The sequence below is a fragment of the Aotus nancymaae genome, unplaced genomic scaffold (assembly GCF_030222135.1).
Source record: "Aotus nancymaae isolate 86718 unplaced genomic scaffold, 86718_ANA_hifiasm-v0.15.2.pri h1tg000008l, whole genome shotgun sequence".
In the NCBI taxonomy this organism is placed as follows: Eukaryota; Metazoa; Chordata; class Mammalia; order Primates; family Aotidae; genus Aotus; species Aotus nancymaae.
In genome coordinates, this window is record NW_026988419.1 from 23,752,734 (window position 1) to 23,771,674 (window position 18,941).

The 18,941-nt window shown below is 35.7% G+C and overlaps 1 protein-coding gene across 45 annotated transcripts in view; it reads right to left on the minus strand.

Moving 5' to 3' along the window:
* Positions 1–669: 669 nt before the first annotated feature.
* The window catches only part of MAP2 (microtubule associated protein 2), a 305,526-nt gene continuing 287,254 nt past the window's right edge, over positions 670–18,941 (minus strand). For 23 of the 45 annotated variants that reach the window (XM_064373057.1, XM_064373055.1, XM_064373052.1 and 20 more), the window contains 4 exons: positions 11,190–11,282; positions 9,014–9,095; positions 4,795–4,907; positions 670–4,574 (listed from right to left, as the gene is read on the minus strand). In XM_064373057.1, coding sequence (XP_064229127.1) covers positions 4,359–4,574; positions 4,795–4,907; positions 9,014–9,095; positions 11,190–11,282 — 504 coding nt within the window. In that variant the 3' untranslated portion in view covers positions 670–4,358. The remainder of the gene's footprint in view (positions 4,575–4,794; positions 4,908–9,013; positions 9,096–11,189; positions 11,283–18,941) is intronic. The other 22 variants (XM_064373067.1, XM_064373062.1, XM_064373075.1 and 19 more) reach the window with 1 other exon arrangement.

The following is an 18,941-nucleotide window of genomic DNA, read 5'->3' on the forward strand; positions in this document are numbered from 1 at the left end:
GTTTCAGACCCTGGACTTGGGCTACTGGGAAGAGGCTTTTTTGGATAGGTTGTAAAATCTGGAGCTTTTGGTGCCCATCATAGAAGGGGTGCCTTCCTGAGAAGAAAGCCAACACAGAGGAAGCAGAACTAAATGCTGGAAAAGGAAACATTCCTGATGACATCCTTTGAGGGCCTGGATCCAACCATGCCTGAGGCAGATACACCTGGGTAGTCAGTTACTTGAGCCTACAACAAATTCACCTTTATGTCTAAGCCCGTTTAATTAGAGTTTTTGTCACTTGCAAAAGATGGCATCCTGCTGATACAGTAGTGATAAAAATAAATTTCCTTGTTAACTGAGCTAATATAAAACCATTTAGTATAGGGCCTGACACATAATAGAAACTCAGCTGATAATAATGCCTTCTCTTCACAATTTTTCTTTGGTTATATCACACACACACATGCACACACACACACACTCTCTCTCTATATATACACACATATATATAAAAATATATATATACACATATATATAAAAATATATATATACACATATATATAAAAAAAATATATACACACATATATAAAATATATATATATACACATATATATAAAATATATATATATATATTCCCCGCCCCCCCAGAGAAGAAGCAATTAAAGAGTCTGAAACCAAAACCAGCAGTTAGGTGACAAGCAATTTTATTTTGCAAAACAATCACTATACAGCAACAAATACATTTGCAAATTTGATTGAAAAACATGAACTAACTACAACCAGCCATTGAAGAAATGCCTTTCTATGGTAACAGGCTCTAGAATTATCAGAAGAAAGAAACCCCCCACAGATTTGTAACGGTGTGTTGGAACCTCGGAATCCCAGCATACAGAGTATACTTTTTTGTTGATTTTTTTTTTCTTTTTGCTAAAGTTGAAGTAGACTTTTATGATTGACATTTTATTTTCTGAGTTTGAAAATAAGCTTTTTCCTGCAGAGGGTCTTGGCCTTCACCTACACACCCAAGCTAAAAATCCTAGGTGTTAAAAAAACCAAAACATCAATGCTGATTTTAGTACATCAGTCTTTGAAGGAATGCTTAGAATTTCCTTACCAAGCCGTGAATCTACTTTATCTCTGCTATTTAGACCATGAGTAGTTTATTTTCCTTACTGTGGCTTGAAAAATAGAAGAAAACTGTAATTGCAGCTATGTCAAAATCAACCATATTCAGATTATTTCTTTAATAAAATACTGACACGATGTTATATATTGGCTGATTATCCCACTCTTGCTGTATTACCGTAGGTGTGTGTGTGTGGAGAAGGTCACTAAGATCAGCACATTCTTCCATTTCATGACATTCTCTCTTCAGCTTTCTTCAGCCATACCTAGCTGGTGTTACACAGGTGTCATGCTTGTAGGTGGGATGTCAGCCCATCACCCTGCTGGAACTCAGCAGGTGAATCCAGAGAGAGTTGGTTCCTAAATGAACGTGGCCTTTGAAACTCATCATGAACTCGGGTCTTTGCTGCATCATTATGAGGTATCCAATTTTTGGTTGCAAGTGACCCAGAGAGTGAGTTCATTGGAGAAGTTGGCCTTTTAACTCTTCACAGCTCTGGATTACTTATGTATTCTTAACAGTTTCTCAAAGGCTAAAGCCAAAGAGAAACTGGCATAGTAGATCTAGAACTGAGACCATGAAGATTTCATTCCTAGATCAGCGTATGTGTGTCCCCACAGAAGTGGTGCTCAGAAAGCTTAATTTGAGTCGTTATCTTGAGAGTGAAGGCAAGATGGGTGTTACCCCTTAACCCCACAAGAAGACATTTAACCTGTGTGTTTCTCTCCTTACTGGTACAAATGATCAGTTCCTGTCTGTTAATTTCAATCAAGAATTGTATTCCATACAAAACAAAAACATTTATTCATTATAATTTTGGTGTGATTAGAAATAAACATTTGTTTTAATGCCAAATCTGTTTGGCATCTCCTATAATCTTTATTTTTGACATGTATTTGTAATAAACTGAATTTTAGTATGTAGAATGTTTACTTAGTGTTAACATAAAAACTTTAAAGAATGTTGAGAAAAATACTTATTTCACAGGTTAAAACTTTTCTAATGAGCTATTAACTTCTTTCTAGAGAACTGTAGACTATTTAAGACTATCAAAACATGTAAGAAAATACCCTAAGTCTCCACACACCTTTCTTCTATTTTCTGGTGCACTTCAAGGGAGGCTGATGAATAAATTGCCCAGGCTGGTCAAATCAAACCTCACAGCAATTAATAAGCAGAAAATAGACATATCTATGATCCTACTCAGTAGCTTCTAAGGTTTTGACTGTCATATAAAATAACAGATTTATAAGTGGTTTAAGACACGTTTGCCTGCGTAAAATCTCTTAGCTGAGAATGAGTGGTGTGGGCTTGCTCCTAAGGTTTCTTGTATGGCAGTTACATTGGTTGCCATATCCACTTGGTCACCAAAAAAGCACCTGTATCACTGCCTTTGCATCCCTTGGCTTTTGTCATAGATGTTTCTATACTTCCCCGTTGCCTCAGTCCATCTGCATCATTTCCTCCTTTATATTCAGGAACTGATTTGGCTCAGAGAGATCATATGCCTAGTGGACCATTTGATTTTAATGGTTTAGATCCAACCTGCCAGCCCTGAGCAAGAAAAAGAACAGATGAAATACTAAAATGTGTCCATCCAGCCTGGTAGCTCTTTGCTTTAATCAGGCCATTGACTATTTCATTGCTTATTTGTAAGTCTAAGATGAATGATTTGTGAGAGGAATTAATTGATTTGTGATTTCTAGACTGTACATACAGTCAGAACATTATTACCTACTGATAAATAATACTAGATCACATTGTGTTACTTTACAGAATGCAATGTTAGAGTCTTGGAGAAAAACTGATTTAGATACCTGTGTCTCAAGTGTTCTCTAGCTATAGCGTCTCAAAGTATTGTATTGTTTCTTTCTGATCGGGGGAACTTGACTTTGGGTAAGAAAGACAAACATATTCTATTAGAGAATTTAATAACAGATACTATTTGGAAAAATGAGAAAACATGTTTTGAACTTACTGTTAGTTTCAACTTTCAACTTTAGCAAATGGAAAAAAAAGAAAAATAAAGAAAAAATCTTAAGTCGGTTTTGTGAATAATAATAGGAATAAAACCCAAACTATTCTGTGATTAAAAATGAGATAAATCCATAATCTCAAACCAACAATCTGTAAACCCTTTCATGTATAACTGGACCCACCCCCACAAACTCCATGTTGGTGAAAGCAAAGAAAAATAATTTTTTCTAGCATCACGGGAGAGACTTGTATCTGGCACTAAAACAGGGTTACGGCTTTGAGTTGTTACAGAAAGCAACTTCATGCTAAAATTTTTTGTCTTTTTTAATGTATTTTTTTTAAATAGGGAGAGAACCCTGCTAACATCTACTTTCACATACCTAAAATTGCAACACCAAAGGGTGCAGGAGACACAGATACTGTGAATAAAGAAGTATAATATTCAAGTATATGAGGAAGTATCACAAATGGCCACAGAGAAATATATATATATATTTATATCTATAATACTGTATCAAACAGACGGAAAGGGGGTGTGAAACTGGTAGTGTGGACACAAATCTAGCTGATCAACTGACATTCTAATCAGACACGAGTCCATCCTAATGAAAGTGCATCATTCCTAAGGGACGCACTTTTATACCACTTCCTCAACCACAGCTCAAATGCTTTGCAACTATTTTTTAGTTAGTTAAATAATTTATTGGATTGACATACTCTGATATAATTATCCAGGTCCCAAATGTTAATAACTTAATTGAATCTTTCTTCCCATTTATACAAAATAACACTTTAAAAAAACTTATTTCTTACATGCTCTTCCCTTCCTGCAATCAGACTCCTTGGTTTAATTTAACCTGAAATAAGTTACAATGGGCAGTTTTAACCTTCTCACTCAGAAACAGAATAGTGAAATGAGCAGCTTGGATTTTAACAAGGCCTTCAGAATGTAGTGGATAGCCTTCAGGCACATGAAAGGTAAAAATGCAATTTTTAAAATAATAATACTCCATGCAAAACAGAGCAGAGCAAAAGTAATTGTCCAATTGAACCCATGTAAAGCCAGTGTCTTCCTGTTGCAAATGGAAATCAGGTCAATTTCTGCATGTACTATTCATTTTTTTAAATATAAAATTGTAACAATTACTACAGTTTGGGGATGAGATTATTTATTTTATGGTTTATAAAGAATGAATATAACACCTGCTCAGAGCCCACTCCTGCCAAGAGCTCATGCCTAAATATTATTACTTCAATGCTAAATGAGAAATATTCACAAGCCCTGCTTAGCGAGTGCAGCAGTGACATCCTCAGCCAAAGTGGCAAGCTGAGGAGATTCGAGCAGGTTGATGCTTCCAGATGAGGAGACGTTGCTGAGTCGCCGGGGTGATGCCACGCTGGATCTGCCTGGGGACTGTGTAATGATCTCAGCCCCATGGTCCACACGGGCTTTAGCATGCTCTCTGAAGTTCAACTTTTGGCTGTCAATCTGTTTAAGACAAGCATCAGTCCTCGTTAATGCATGTATCTTAATTGGCCCCTACCTCTTTCTCCATCTCCCAGGGCTGATATTAATGACTTCTATTCACCTCTGTTATCCCTCCTCCTTATTCTTCCAGGTCTTCAGTCTGAGACCTCTTTTGGTGAGGAGTATTTCCGAATAATTTTTTTAAAAAAAGACAAGATTGGCTCATAACTTTGTTTCTTACCTTGACATTACCACCTCCAGGTACATGATGAGCATTATCAAGAGAACCGACTTTAGCTTGGGCCTTTTCTTTGAAATCTAGTTTTACACTCTCAATTTTCACACGTCCACCACCTATGAGGGAAGAAATGCCTTGATATAATTATATCTGGCATTTGTGATGACTATTTCTCAAAAATGATTGCAGTAGACTATTGCAAACCACAAATTTATTAACTGTACCATCCCTCCAACCATATATGTAAAAGGAAGCTTTTAGAATTTCTAGCCCATATCATTTCCCCATATGAACCAAGATCATAACACCCTTCTTATACCATTATATGGATTGCTTTACATATTAATACCTTTCTCCTTTATCCATGTCTAATCTAAGAAATCAGAGGGGCAACAAAAACTCTAAAAATTAGCAAAATGAAAATATCTGATTTGAATCTGTTCTAAAAGTTGGAACATGTCTCTTATTTATAAGGGACCAAATTAAATTTAAATGAAACTCTTCTTTACTCTTCATGGTAACAGGTTACTTATCCAAAGAAGTTTTAGGCTGGAAATGGTGCACCTGTGGGCAATATATTCATTTATAAATGTTCAACATTGAAGGCTTCACTGGTGAAATGAGTCAGGAGCTAAGCTGTTTATGACTAGTAAACTTTAAAAGCCTCCTATTTTAATTCACATATGGAGTGACAGATCAGCATCTCTTCCTTGTACAGATGCCAGATACAGATCAATTTGATGCTGACCTTGATCTGATAATATTGAGACAGAGTTTTGACCATGCCATTTTCCCTAATGCTAACTAGTCTAGAACTCTGATCTGCTGATTGTAACAGTGCCATGCTCCACTCTTCAGTGTAGTCTTCCGCATCTCTACATGTCTTTCTCAAGCTTTCAAATGTGGAAAGTTCTTCTGCACTGAGTAGCTTATTTGTTGTCCTTGAGCCTGAACTTGACCATTTCTGAGTGTCTGCTGATGTGTTTGATCTGGATAAAAAGCGAAATTAGACTCCTTATTTACTCATCTCCACCTAAGAGATTTGCTTTCACTTTAACAACTTGGTTTTGAGCACATGCATTCTTCTGGAAAGCCAGTGGTAATGTAGGTCTCACTTGTTGGTTGTGATGTATTTTATAGATTACATATTTCAAAGCTGCTCCAGTAAGCATGTTGAGTACATAAAGTGTATCTTGCTTGGGAGTTTGATTTTGAAAAAATGCCTGATGGGCTGTAAGGAAACATGAAAGAGATTTTGCAGTTTTTGATTCCTGTTGCTCATGTATCACTGTAGATGAAAGAGAAGGTTTGTTAGGGCTTCACAGGTCTCTTAAGCCGCGAGTTGTTTTTCTCATGCAATATCTAGACATCTAGACATATAGTTAATACCCAACTGCCTGACCAGGGGCCTCTTGAAATTACATGGTTACATTATAGATTGTATTACATAATTAGATTACATTTTGGAGAAACATCCATTTGTTCTTCTTTTAAGCCTTAGAAACTGTATGATGTTATTTAACTCGGTGTTTAGAGACATGTAGTTAGCCTTCCCACAAAATATGCTTCATTTTATGGAGTGTTATTCTTCCCACATTTTACCTGGTCATATAGGTATCACTTGTTGGTTGTGATGAGATTAACATGATTTGTAATAATTCATAACAACAGACTTATTTTGGTTAGAGGTTAGAGGGTATTGTACTTTCACCTAGATAAAAACAACTTCTTTGTGATCTTATTTTTGGTAGACTTTGATAGAAATCACTTACTTTTCTGATTATATATTGTGTCAATATAATCTTGTTAAATTTTTGCTAATATGTCATTTTTAATTTTTATTTTTAGAGTCAGGGTCTGCTCTGTTGCCCAGGCTACAGTGAAGTGACATGATCATAGCTCACTGCAACCTTGAATTCCTGGGCCCAAGTGATCCTCCTGCCTCAGCCCTCTGAGTAGCTAGGACTACAGGTGTGTAGTCCTACCACACTCAGCTTAGCTTTTTTATTTTTATTTTGTAGAGATGGAATTTCAGTATGAACCGTCTTTTGAGAGGTGAAAATAATAATGTATTATTGACTCAAAAAATATTCAGAAAAGGAAGCTTAAGAAGTCTATTTCTGAGGAAGTCCCTCTAGAAATTCTTAGGCAACTGTTAGAGAATCCAGGTATCTTAAACTTGGAGATCTATGCTTTTGATTTTTGAAGGTTTCTGGCACCCATCAGGAACAGTAATTGTGAAAGACTATTATCTTTGTCAAGCTTTATAAGTGAAGTTGGGAAGAACAGATATTTCAATCTGTGCCTCACAGTGTTTCTTTTCTTTATTTTCTCTTTAGATATTCCATATTCAAAGTAACTTTATGAAAAGATTGCTGCTGCCAAGGATTAATGCTTACACTTCTTTATGAATTTAGTCATTTGATTCAGTTATAATATAAGTAAGAGCTAAATTTAGAAATAGGTGGGAGTCCATGACAATGGACTTTTATGACCAACAAATCATACACAGAATAGTTCCTTATCTGTATAAAATTTTTCTGTACATCTAGATCACGGGTGAATTTGACTAACTATATCCTTACTGTCTAGAATTAAAGAGTCCAGCATTTTCTTTTGTATTCTGAAAGAAAATAGGCAGTGTGGCCAAGTACTCCAGCCATGCTGTTGACACAGCAGTACAAAGTCAATTCAGTGTTTGTAGACTTCGGATGTGGACAGGGGAATTTCAAAGATATGCAGTATAGGACAACCTTCCTGCTGTCTCATCAATAACAGAGAAGCTAATTCCATGGTAGCAGTTCTGAAACTGGTAGTGAAGGTTTCTTCATAAATGTAGTTTCTAACTCTTTTGACTTACTTTATAATGAATTCCCATTGACAAAATGAATCCTGATTTCCAGATGTTTTCAATGCGTTTATCCATTTTGAAATTTATTCTACCTATCTTTGCTTTTCAACCAATAACTTATTAATGATTTTCTCCTGACTAGCAGAATAATTGTCAGCTAACAGCTCAATTGCTATTATACCTTGTTTCTGATAACATTTGAGACAATTGGAAAAAAACCTATTACTTTGTTTTCATGTTAAGATGCCAAACACAGAGACTCAACACACTTGCTTTCCTTTTGTTCTCAAAGGGATAAATGAATCATGTCAAAATATTCTCAAGAAAATTACAAATTTGATAGTCATCTATTATTACATATCTATGGAGGTAGAGTTTTTTCCTTTGAGACAGGGTCTTGCTCTGTTGCCCAGGCTGGAGTGCAGTGGTGTGATCATAACTCACTGCAGCCTCGAACTCCTGAAACTAAGTGATCCTCCTGCCTCAGCCTCCCAAGTATGTAGGACTACAAGCATGCACCACCATATCTGGTTTATTTTTGTTTTCCCTTTTTTTTTTTTTTTTTTGTAGAGACAGGGTTTCCCTATCTTTCCCAGTCTGTCTCAAACCCCTGGCCTTAAGTAATCCTCCTGCCTTGGATTCCCAAAGTGTTTGGATTATGGTCATGAACCAACATGCCTACCTCTATGGAGGCAGAATTTAACAAAAACATGTAATACATGTTATTCAGAAAAATGGCTCATAATATGTTAGATTCACACTTTAAAGGGAGAAAATCTCCAGTAAGTATGAATATAAATTCTACTTTAGAGCACTAGTCCTATGAGCTATTCTGAAAAACCAAAAGGGGTTCATGGCCAAATAAGTTGAGGAAAAATTGCATTCTGCTGGGGATTCATGGTATTTACTGACCTAATAAAGGATCTGATAAATTCACCAGATAAATACATTTCTTCAGCTTTGCAAAGCACAATCCTTATTTTACATAATGTAGGAAATCAATTTTATGAAAAAAATCTTTGGAAATGCTACCTCCATTCAATATTATATACGAATACATGATCTAGTGTATTTTATAGACTACGTATTTCAAAGGAGCTCCAATAAGCATGTTGAGTACATAAAGAAAATGCATCTTATGTACCTTTTAATTTTTAATTAAAATGTGTCTTATTCATGGTAATTGGGTTCAATTGTCCCCAATGAAGATGCCTTGAAATTTTCATTTTACTTTCTATTAATAAAAATGTGAAGTATCCAGATTTAAAAACATCCTTCCAATTAGGTATTTTGCAACAACAACAAAGTTTTCTGGTCCCTTTCTTGATTCCAATTAAATATTTCTCACACTACTAAAAATTATTTATTTACCTGGCCTGTGGCGGATGTTCTTCAGAGAGCCACATTTGGATGTCACATGACTTAGGTCTATTTTCTTGGTAACAATTTGTACCTGTGTGAACCACATAAAATATGCTTCAAATAGTTCAAACATGGACAAAAACCTAAGCCCCCGCATAAAATCTAGAAACATACCCAAACTCACAACATGCAACAACATAGCTAGAAAACTAAATTGAAGTACACACACAAACACAGGAAGATATAATTTTCCATATATTCTCCCACATGTTTGGATTGGAAAGAAGAACCCAAGTGAAAGAAAACCCTAGAATAGAAGATTTTATTAGTTGAAAGCAGATTATGACACAGGAGGATAGAAACATATTAATAAGGCAAGCTTCCACTCAGAGAACTAAGCAACACTGTGTTAAACCTTTCCATAAGCAAAGAGCCAAGAGAAGTGATGCATTATTCTTTATAAAGTGATTTTGACATAAAAGTGACCAATGTTGCTCATAGTTACAAGAAGACCAATGTTGTTTTAAGATACAAGAAGTTTTGAATGTGCTTTCCTAAATTGTTATTACACTGTCATATCTTAGCTAGAAGAAGTTTTTCTTTCATACCAAATAATAAAATGATAGCAATATGTTTTTTCTTCTGTGTGTTTTACTGAAAATATTTCCTCTCCCAATATTTGAAGCAGTGTATCTCCAAGTTTGGTCCATTGTCATCTGCGTGAGAGTACTTGGGAATTACTGAATCAGACATCATGAGGACAGGGCCAGGAAGTCTGCATATTTAAACAAGTGATTCTTTCCTAGAGGGAAATTTACTGAATTAGAGATCATGGGGATCGGGCCAGGATATCTGCATTTTTTGAACAAATTTTCCTAGAGGAAAATTTAAGACTATTGTTTTGGGAGATAAAGCTCCTCTACTGACTTTAAGATCTTTAGTTGTCCTAGTTCATCCTTTTCCACTTAGGTGTTTTGTCCAGCAGCACCTGTGTAATGGATAGCCGGGTCCATCCTCTGATACCCTCAAGGTAATTACCAGGACTGGGGCTGCTTTTATGAGAGTACCACATGGTGTGCACTTACAGTTTGGGGAATAGGGAAGAGTGGCAACCACATAAGTGTAAAGATTAATAACCCTGGGGCTTAGCCTAGCGTATCTGAAGGTGCCCAGCAACCATTGCTATGGACTTTCAATGACAGTGACAGTTTTATGCTCAGTGAAGCTATGATTATCAGGCAACAGCTGCTTGTAGAAGGCACTAGCTGGTCTCTCTCTCTCTCTCTCTCTCTCTCTCTCTCTTCACTGCTTAATTCTACTTCTGCCCAGTTGGAGAGCAAGTAGCCAAGAGTTACTAGACAGGTGGGGATTCTAGACATGACACCCTGCAAGTTACTTGAGTCACAGATGATCAGAAACTGAAGTGTAAAGTGACAGGATCTGTAGAATACAGTTAGCCTGATCACCTTTTAAAAATTACTCTTATTATATAAAGAACCTTCAGCTTGAGTTTGACCATTTCACCTCTGCCTCAACCATACTTAAAAAACATGAAATCATCTTTCCCTTCCTCTCACAGGATATTTACACTCAATGAAAGAGACAGGAAAAAAAAATCCCATCAAGCTAAAGTGTATACTGGGACTTGAATCCTTTCACTTTGAATTATAGATGAACCATGCTTCACCAGTTTTGTATTATTCGAAATGATATCCTTACTTTCATGAATAATGAACCACTGAAGATTGACATTACATACTTTGGGCATTTACAAGTATATCAGTCTTTGCCTCATGGGTAATTTAAATGGAGCTAGAAAAGTATGTGCCCAGCTGACTTTTGCAGTAGAGTAGAAACAATGTGAGAAAATACACTGAAGACAAAAAGGCCAGTAACAAAGTTGGCAAGTGAAGTGGGTTTGCCATTCTCCAGAAAACCAGGGTGCATTCCATCGAGGTTTTCTTTCCCAAATCAAAGCAAGAAATTCCCTGATGATCTTACAGAGAAGGATAGGAAGTCCATCACCGAAAATGCAAGGCTACAAGCTATCATACCAGGGAGACATGTGGAACAGCAGTGAGAAAGGAGCAACGTGTTGGAAAGATGTGGGAAAGAAGGCAGGGTGCTGGCTGTGCAGGTGGCTCCACGCAATCAGGACAGCTTTCTAATAGGTGTTTCTACTTACATTTCCGCCCCCAGCCGAATGTTTGATGTTATCCTTGGAACCACATCTGGACTGAACTTTGCTAAAATCGATCTTCTTGTTTAAAATCCTAACCTAAAAGGAATTGGAGGTAACTTCACTGTGCATTTTTCTATCAAGATGCTGAATAAAGGGAACCAGAATGGGTAGCATCAAAGAGGCTTTAGATTTCCTTCCACCTACATACTCATTTAAGAGAAAATCTAACACTGGAACTGAAGAGCAGTTCTATCATGTAAGTCTGAGCCCCTGATCCTCTGCACCCACAAGGGTCAAATGGAAGACAGCCTTAGAAATCCTGCTGTACTTAGATGTGATTTGGCAACAGTTGGACGGATTGAAAAATAATACTTGAAGCATCTGTGATGTTGTCAGCAACACTGGGACTCAGGCTCACTCTACGAAAGGGTCAATAGTAGTTAATGCTAAACTTTGTTCAGCACAAGACCCCAGAGGATATGGCATTCCCTTGCCCCATCAGAGTCAGCCATCACAATTATTAATCACCTTGTATGCTTGACTGTTCTGTTGGTCCACACAGCACAAATGGGGCTCACACACGGTGTGGCTGAATGCTTTACATAGGAGTTCTGATTCATCTAGCATAAGAATCCCCAGTTGCCCAGGAGGGTCAACAAAAAAATTTGGGGCTTCACAATTCCCTTGCAGGTTTGGCTCAGTGGCCCCTTAAAGGCCTCTTTCTGGCACCTGCTCAAGAGTAGCCATTTTCCATGGATGATCATGTGGAAGCATTATTTCCATTTTTAGAGGCAAGAAAACCAATGCCCATTGGTTAGCTGACTTGTAACTAGGTCATACAGACATAGGTCAGGCCTTGACTGAGGCCAGCAGATTTGAGGTTAGGTGTTTTATTTCTATTTTGGGGAAGTCAAACATTCATCTTGAAGACAACAGCAAATCCAGATCTGGAGGGATGTTACTCTGGTTTCATGTACAATGTTACAGCTTTTATGACTTCTTTCATATGTCTTTTGAACCTTGCATCTTTTGGAGGACAGATAAGCAATGTAAGCATGGAAAGAAAGCTTTATTTTTCTTATGTGGTTATTGTTATTTGCTCATTGTGTTTTACTTTGGCTACTTCTACTCTATTCTCCTCCCTATCTCTGGAATAAAGAAAAAAAAATCACATTTTCAATGCTTTAGGGGACAGTTTATCTTCTTATTTAAAAAATCTATATAAATTTACCCTAGACACACAGCCATCTACAAGAATATCAACACATCTTTTAGTATTTCTAAAAAAGAATAAAAAATTCAAAAAGACATTGAATCTTGACTGTTTTTAACTAGGCAAAGCTTATTTCACAGTGCCTGCCTAACATTGACAAGATAGCTTGTCCCTTGCAGGGAAATATCTTTGACAACTCTCATCAGCAACCCAAGGGGAGAGCCTCTTGTCAAAATTTGAATTCAGAAAATGGAATGATTGGGCTACTCTTTAGGGCAAAATAAAAATTGCAACTTAAACAGGGTTGAAGATATTTACAGAGTCTATAACAACACATGTAGTTGCACTATAAATATTTTATATAAGATGGGGATAGTTTTAAACCAATAAGGCCATTACATGTAAAACTTCATAGAGAAATTATTTTCTGAAGACAAATGATTTTATTTATGGCTATATCACCATTAACGTGCCCATTCCCACTTAATTTTGGAATTTAAGCAGGGTTGGACTTGGTTAGTACTTGGATAGGAGAAAGCAAATAATTTTGACTAATTGTTTCTAATAATAATAGTTTAAAGGATTCTCAGTAAGTATCTACTTATTTTGGCAATGACATACACATGATGTGAGCTATTTTACTAATCCCTGAGAATATACAGGATTTCATACTATGTTTAAAAATTTAGAGATCATTAGAGTACCAATCTAGTGACTCATTGCCAAGTAATCACAAGCCAAACATGAAATCTGATTCACTTGTTACAAAAATGGAAATTCTAAATTCAGTTGCATAAATCTGTTTGACATTAACATTAATCAACTGTTTGACAATTTTTATGAATTCCAAAACAAATGACTCAATCCTAAATGACCATACTGCCAGGAGCATTGAGAGATTATTTGGAATCTTACAGTCCTACAACTTAAAAGCTGACTTCTGTTGATTTTACACAGATTTTCTATAGAAAAAAACCTGCTTGACTCTCTTGCAGGTAGACTTTCTCAACCTATGTCTGTTCAACTTGTAATATGAAGCTATCCTATCCTTTCACATGCATTATTGGCTTTCTTTACATATTTCAATATTGGAATAGCTTCAAAGTATAATTTTTTTGTCTAAAATGAAGTGAATTATGACAGAATAAATAAACTGACCCCTCTAGATCTTCGTTTTCCATAGCGCTTAATGGTAGGGTAGAGAGAAGCATAAACCTCTTTGGATAGTGGACATTTCGTGCTTATGGAAAGTTACGCTCTAGCTTGACAACTTGGACCTGAATGTTTGCCTATTCCATGTGACTCATATTTATGCTGTAGCAAAATTACTTTGCACCAAAGATCTCTAGGGTCAATTGCAAATAATTAGCGTCTTAGAGTTCATTCCACAAATAATAGCAGTCCTCAGAAACCATTTCATAAAATAGAAAAACATATGGCTGCTATGAAGGAGAAAGCCATATTCCAGAGCAGCTTTAAAAATATATAGATACAGTTTTAACTCTGGGTTTTATGGATGAATCAGAATAAAGATTTATTTCTTTGGGAAGGGATTTTCAGTTTTAGAAAAACGTTTGTTTTCCTAAAAACTTATGTCAAGGGAAAATTATTTTCACATCTTAGAGATTGTCTAGAAAAAAATAATGAAATTCTACTTAGCAAATAAACTAATTTTCTGTGCTCATGATAGGAAGGAAAAATGTCTGAATAATAATTGCTCAAAATTTTCTCTAAATCAGATTTTAATCTCTGCCAATTTATTTCAAATAAAATTTTTACTTGCACTGTTAATACAAAGTAGGGTAATTTGAAAGAGTGTGACAATATTTGTTTCTATCACAGTGGAAGTGAAAAATGTTATATTAATCATCTGGATCATCTTCCTATAGCTCTCCCTATTCAAAATTCCCCCAGCGCCCTATTTCTTATTAAATACATCAAAACTTCTTAGTGAGGCAGCCAGGGGTCTCAGCAATTCTGATTCTTTGGACTTCTCTGTTACTTTACATTTTGGCCGGACTCTGCTACATTCTATACTTTAAGGCCTATGTTTACATTTCAAGTTCATCCCTGCGTTTTATGTTATTATCTCTCCCTAGGGTGCCCTCATTCCAAGTTGAGTCTGTAACAGATTATTCTTCAAGGTTTGGTGCAATCAATACCTCCAGTGGAAGCTTGCAAAATGGATTTTAGTCTCATGAATTTTATGCAAACGTTGGTGACTTATTTGCAGAAATAGTTGGCTTTCCATTCACATAAGGGTCATATAGCATTGAGAGTTGTATAAGCGTAGGTTAATACAATTGAAAATTTCATCAGAATTTCTTTATCTTAATTTTGACCAATTTTTCTATTCTTCCACTATGATAGAGAAGAATATTGTAATTTCTTTCTGGATATTCCTTGGGTGACTTTAGTCGGCTTTTATCATGAGGGTTTAATTGAAGTGATCTGCCACTCTACTCTCTCTCTCTCTGCATATATTTAATAGTTCATTTCAATAAATTAACACCTTTTCCCCTAAAATAGGGTTGCTCTAAAAAAGGATTAAAAGAGAAAATGCAGGATTTGCCTGCAGACAAGAATAAAATCTCTCTTACTAGTTAATTAGAAATATGAAACATGTACAATGAAAGAAAATACATCATTAACATACAGTTTTTAGTACAACAATTTTTAAGTCAGAGGCATTCATCCCACTGTCAACTTGAATTTCTTGAGCAATGAGATTTTGATTTTGTTTTTAATTGATACTCTCTGACACTGCTTTCTTTATCAAAAGACCCATATGTCAGCTCAAGGTGGTGAGATGTGGAGGGTGACTAGGAGTCAAAAATTGGGATTTGTCTAGACTCCTTCAAGCATCCTTTAGGTATCAACCTAGGTTGAAACATCATTTCTCTCTTCCTCATCTGAGTTGTCTCAGAAAGAATGCTTTTGTGAAAGGGGAGTGAACAGTAACACTCAAATGACTTCCCTTTAACCTTGCAGAGGATTAAGCTTCTCTTTTGTGTTTTCCTTGTTTCTTAGGATGGCATAAAATTAAGCCCTCCTTTGTTCTTGCATTATGAAAATACTTTCTCTTTCAAAATATTTTTTATTTCATAATATTCATTTTAATGAAAAATATCTAGCCTCTGTATAATCCTGAGGTATCCCATACTAAAACAAAATATGACTACATCAGATATTCCTGAAGGTTGAAAGTTCTCTGGCACACATGATGTTCTTCAAAAATTCATCTGTAAAAATTTTGCACTCTAGTTAAAATGTATGCAAACATTATAATCAGAATTTTAATCAACCTTGCCTATATTGAACAATAATTTCTTTCAAATTTTTATATCAAATATAAACATAAGTATATTTAAATACATATTTAGGGAGAAATAACAGTTTATGTCAAAATGCACAATTCCACAAAACTTTGAAAAAAAGTTAGAGGGACCAATTTTCTATGCAAGCTGTGTCACATGGCACAGAAAGTAGATCCACACTGAAAAACTTTGGGATAAATAGATAATACTGAAGAATTTTGAAAGAATGTTTTAGTCGAACAGACATTAATGAGTTTAGTCACTAGAGCCACTGTTAAGTATTTATAAATGGTCCCTCAGTGGGCATTGGAAGAAACATTATGAGTACAACAGTCATTGTGATTCATGAAAATGAACAGCTAATGAACTTTTCCCAATTTGTATACTTTTTTGACATTAATTTTTTTTCTTGTTTAAATATTTAAGAAATTCTAAGGAACAGTGGACCAAGTCAGTGAAGAAAGTAACTTTTAAATAGTCTGCTCGATTATCTGAAAACAACCTCATTAGTTCCTATGTCTCTGTTTGGCTTGTGAATGAATAGTAGATAAAAGGCTCCACAGTCCCTAACTTTGCAAAACCAGAGTGGTAATTTTCTCATAATTTTTTAAAATTAATATTTACTAAACCTAGCTCCAAAACTTTTCATTACTCCACAAAAGACATTTGAATTATAGTTGTAAAATTCTATTGCATAACAACAGAGTCCTGATCTTAAGGAGCTTTCACTCTCATTTAATGATGACTTTGATACCAAAAAACAAAACAAAATAAACAAAAGTCTTGTAATAAATTTCTTCATGCTGGGTTGACCAACAGTATTTTTTAAAGTTCATAGAGTATGTTATTACTCCTTTTATTTAGCCCTTATTGTAGCTCTAAGGAAATGGGAAGAAATGGCTTGGAAAGAACTTAAAATTAAATAAGGGGAAGACATTAGAGGAGGACAAGAAACAAAATAAAACAAAAAACCTCCTTTCTGCCTAGATTGCAGCGACCACGCCTCATTGTCTCCCATTCCCCTTTTGTCATGTAGTGCCCAGCAATCTTAGCAAATGTTTGATGAAAGAATAAATATGTGAATGAGAAAAATACTCATTGCAATCTTTCTCTCTTCATCTTATATGTTATAAACATGGTTACATGTTAATAGCATCCAGTAGACCTTCACAGTGGTAACCATTATAATTTTATATAATGAGGGAAAATCCCATTTCACTGTAATTTATTAGTTGCTTCCAGAATCATTCCATTTTCTTAAATATAAAATTGAAAGTAAACTATGTAATTAGCATTTAAAAGGCCTGAAAATGATCTGAGGATAATGATATGGTTTGGATTTATGTCCTCACCCAAATCTCATGTTGAATTGGAGGAGGGACCTTGTGGGAGATGACTGGATCATGGGGACGGATTTCCCCCTTGCGGTTCTCATGACAGTGAGTGAGTTCTCATGACAGTGAGTGAGTTCTCATGAGATCTGATGATTAGAAAGTGTGTGAATCTGCTTTTCCTTAAAGCAAGCACCTTCTTCACATGGTGGCAGGAGAGAAAGAGAGAGAGTGAAAGTATGTATTCTGCCATGATTTTAAGTTTCCTGAGGCCTCTCAGTTATGCTTCCTGTTAAGCCTGTGGAACTGTGAGTCAATTAAACCTCTTTTCTTCATAAATAACCCAGTCTTGGGTAGCTCTTTATAGCAATATGAGAACAGACTGATACAGATAATGCCTAAAAGTTTATAAGAATATATAAAGATTCCACTCTACATTTCACTAATTTTATTCCCTCTTTCCTCCCTCTCTATTGCTCCTTCTTCCCTCATTACACCTGTCTTCTATTTCAGAAACACGGTTCTTTCACTCAATTTCAGCTTGCCCTTTGTGGCACAAACACATATGGAATCTATTAGAATACCTAAATGAATGTTTTTTGATGAGCTGTAATGCATAACTACTATCATGCTCCAAGTAGTACCATGCATGTGAGAGCCTAAATGACTTGAGAGTCTATTTAAATGAAATGGTGCTGTATACAAAAACAAGCATGATTTTGTTGCTTCTAGTCCACAAATAAGGACCAGAAAAATCAGTACCTAAGGTCATGCAATACTTTTGTAGAAGAGCTGGACCACTAACCCAGCTCTTAAATCCTAGTTCAATATTCTTTTAGACTAGGGGTGTCCAATCTTCTGGCTTCCCTGGACCACACTGTAAGACAAGGAATTGTCTTGAGCCACACATAAAATACACTAATACTAATGAACATTTATGAGCTAAAAAAAAAAATCACAGAGATCTCAAAATGTTTTTAAAAAGTTTATGAATTTGGGCCACATTCAAAGCCATCCTGCACCACATGTGGCCTCTAGGGCCACGGGTTGGACAACCTTGTTTTAGACAAACATGGACAGTTTCTTTGGATAATAATTGTCATGATATAAAACATTCATAATCATTCAACAGTGTCACTAAAAGAATGCATCTCTCCATGAATATGGTATAATACATTCATTCAATTTTCATTGAATCAGTATTTATTGAGCACCTATTATGTATGGGACATTATGGACAAGGTGGACCTCATCTCTGACTTCATGGAGCTTATGGTTTAGTAAGTGAAACAAGATACATGTTAAACAACTAATTATACAATGGAATATTTAGTGAAAAATGTGGTGAGAAAGTTTGACTACAGTATGAAAGTATATCAGATAGAGAAAAAAACAGATGCAGGGAAACCAAAAATTAACCACTGTGGCAATATCAACAAGAGATCATGTATCCTGGGCTAAGGTAGTGCAGAGTAGACTGAGTGAAATGGACAGATTAAAGAGCTAGTCAGGGCACAACATCATTAGCACTTAAAGATTGTTAGGATATGGGATGAGGGGAAGTGAGAGAAAAAGATGACTCTTAGATTTTTGGTTTAGCAATATGAAAGTCCTGTTATTTAAATAGATGTAATAATACTAAAAATAATAATGTAATAATAGCATAAACTTTCTATACTCAAAGATGTATGTGGCATCAGTCACACTGATGTCCTTGCTGTTCCTAGAACATGCTAGGCCTGCTTCTACCTCAGGGTCTTGGCTTGTGTTGTTCCCTTTGCCTGAAATGCTCATTCCTTAGTTATCCATACGGCTTACTCCTTTACTTCCTTGGGGCTTCCATTCAAATATCACCTTCTCAGGCCTTTCCTAGCCATCCTATAAGAAATGCAAT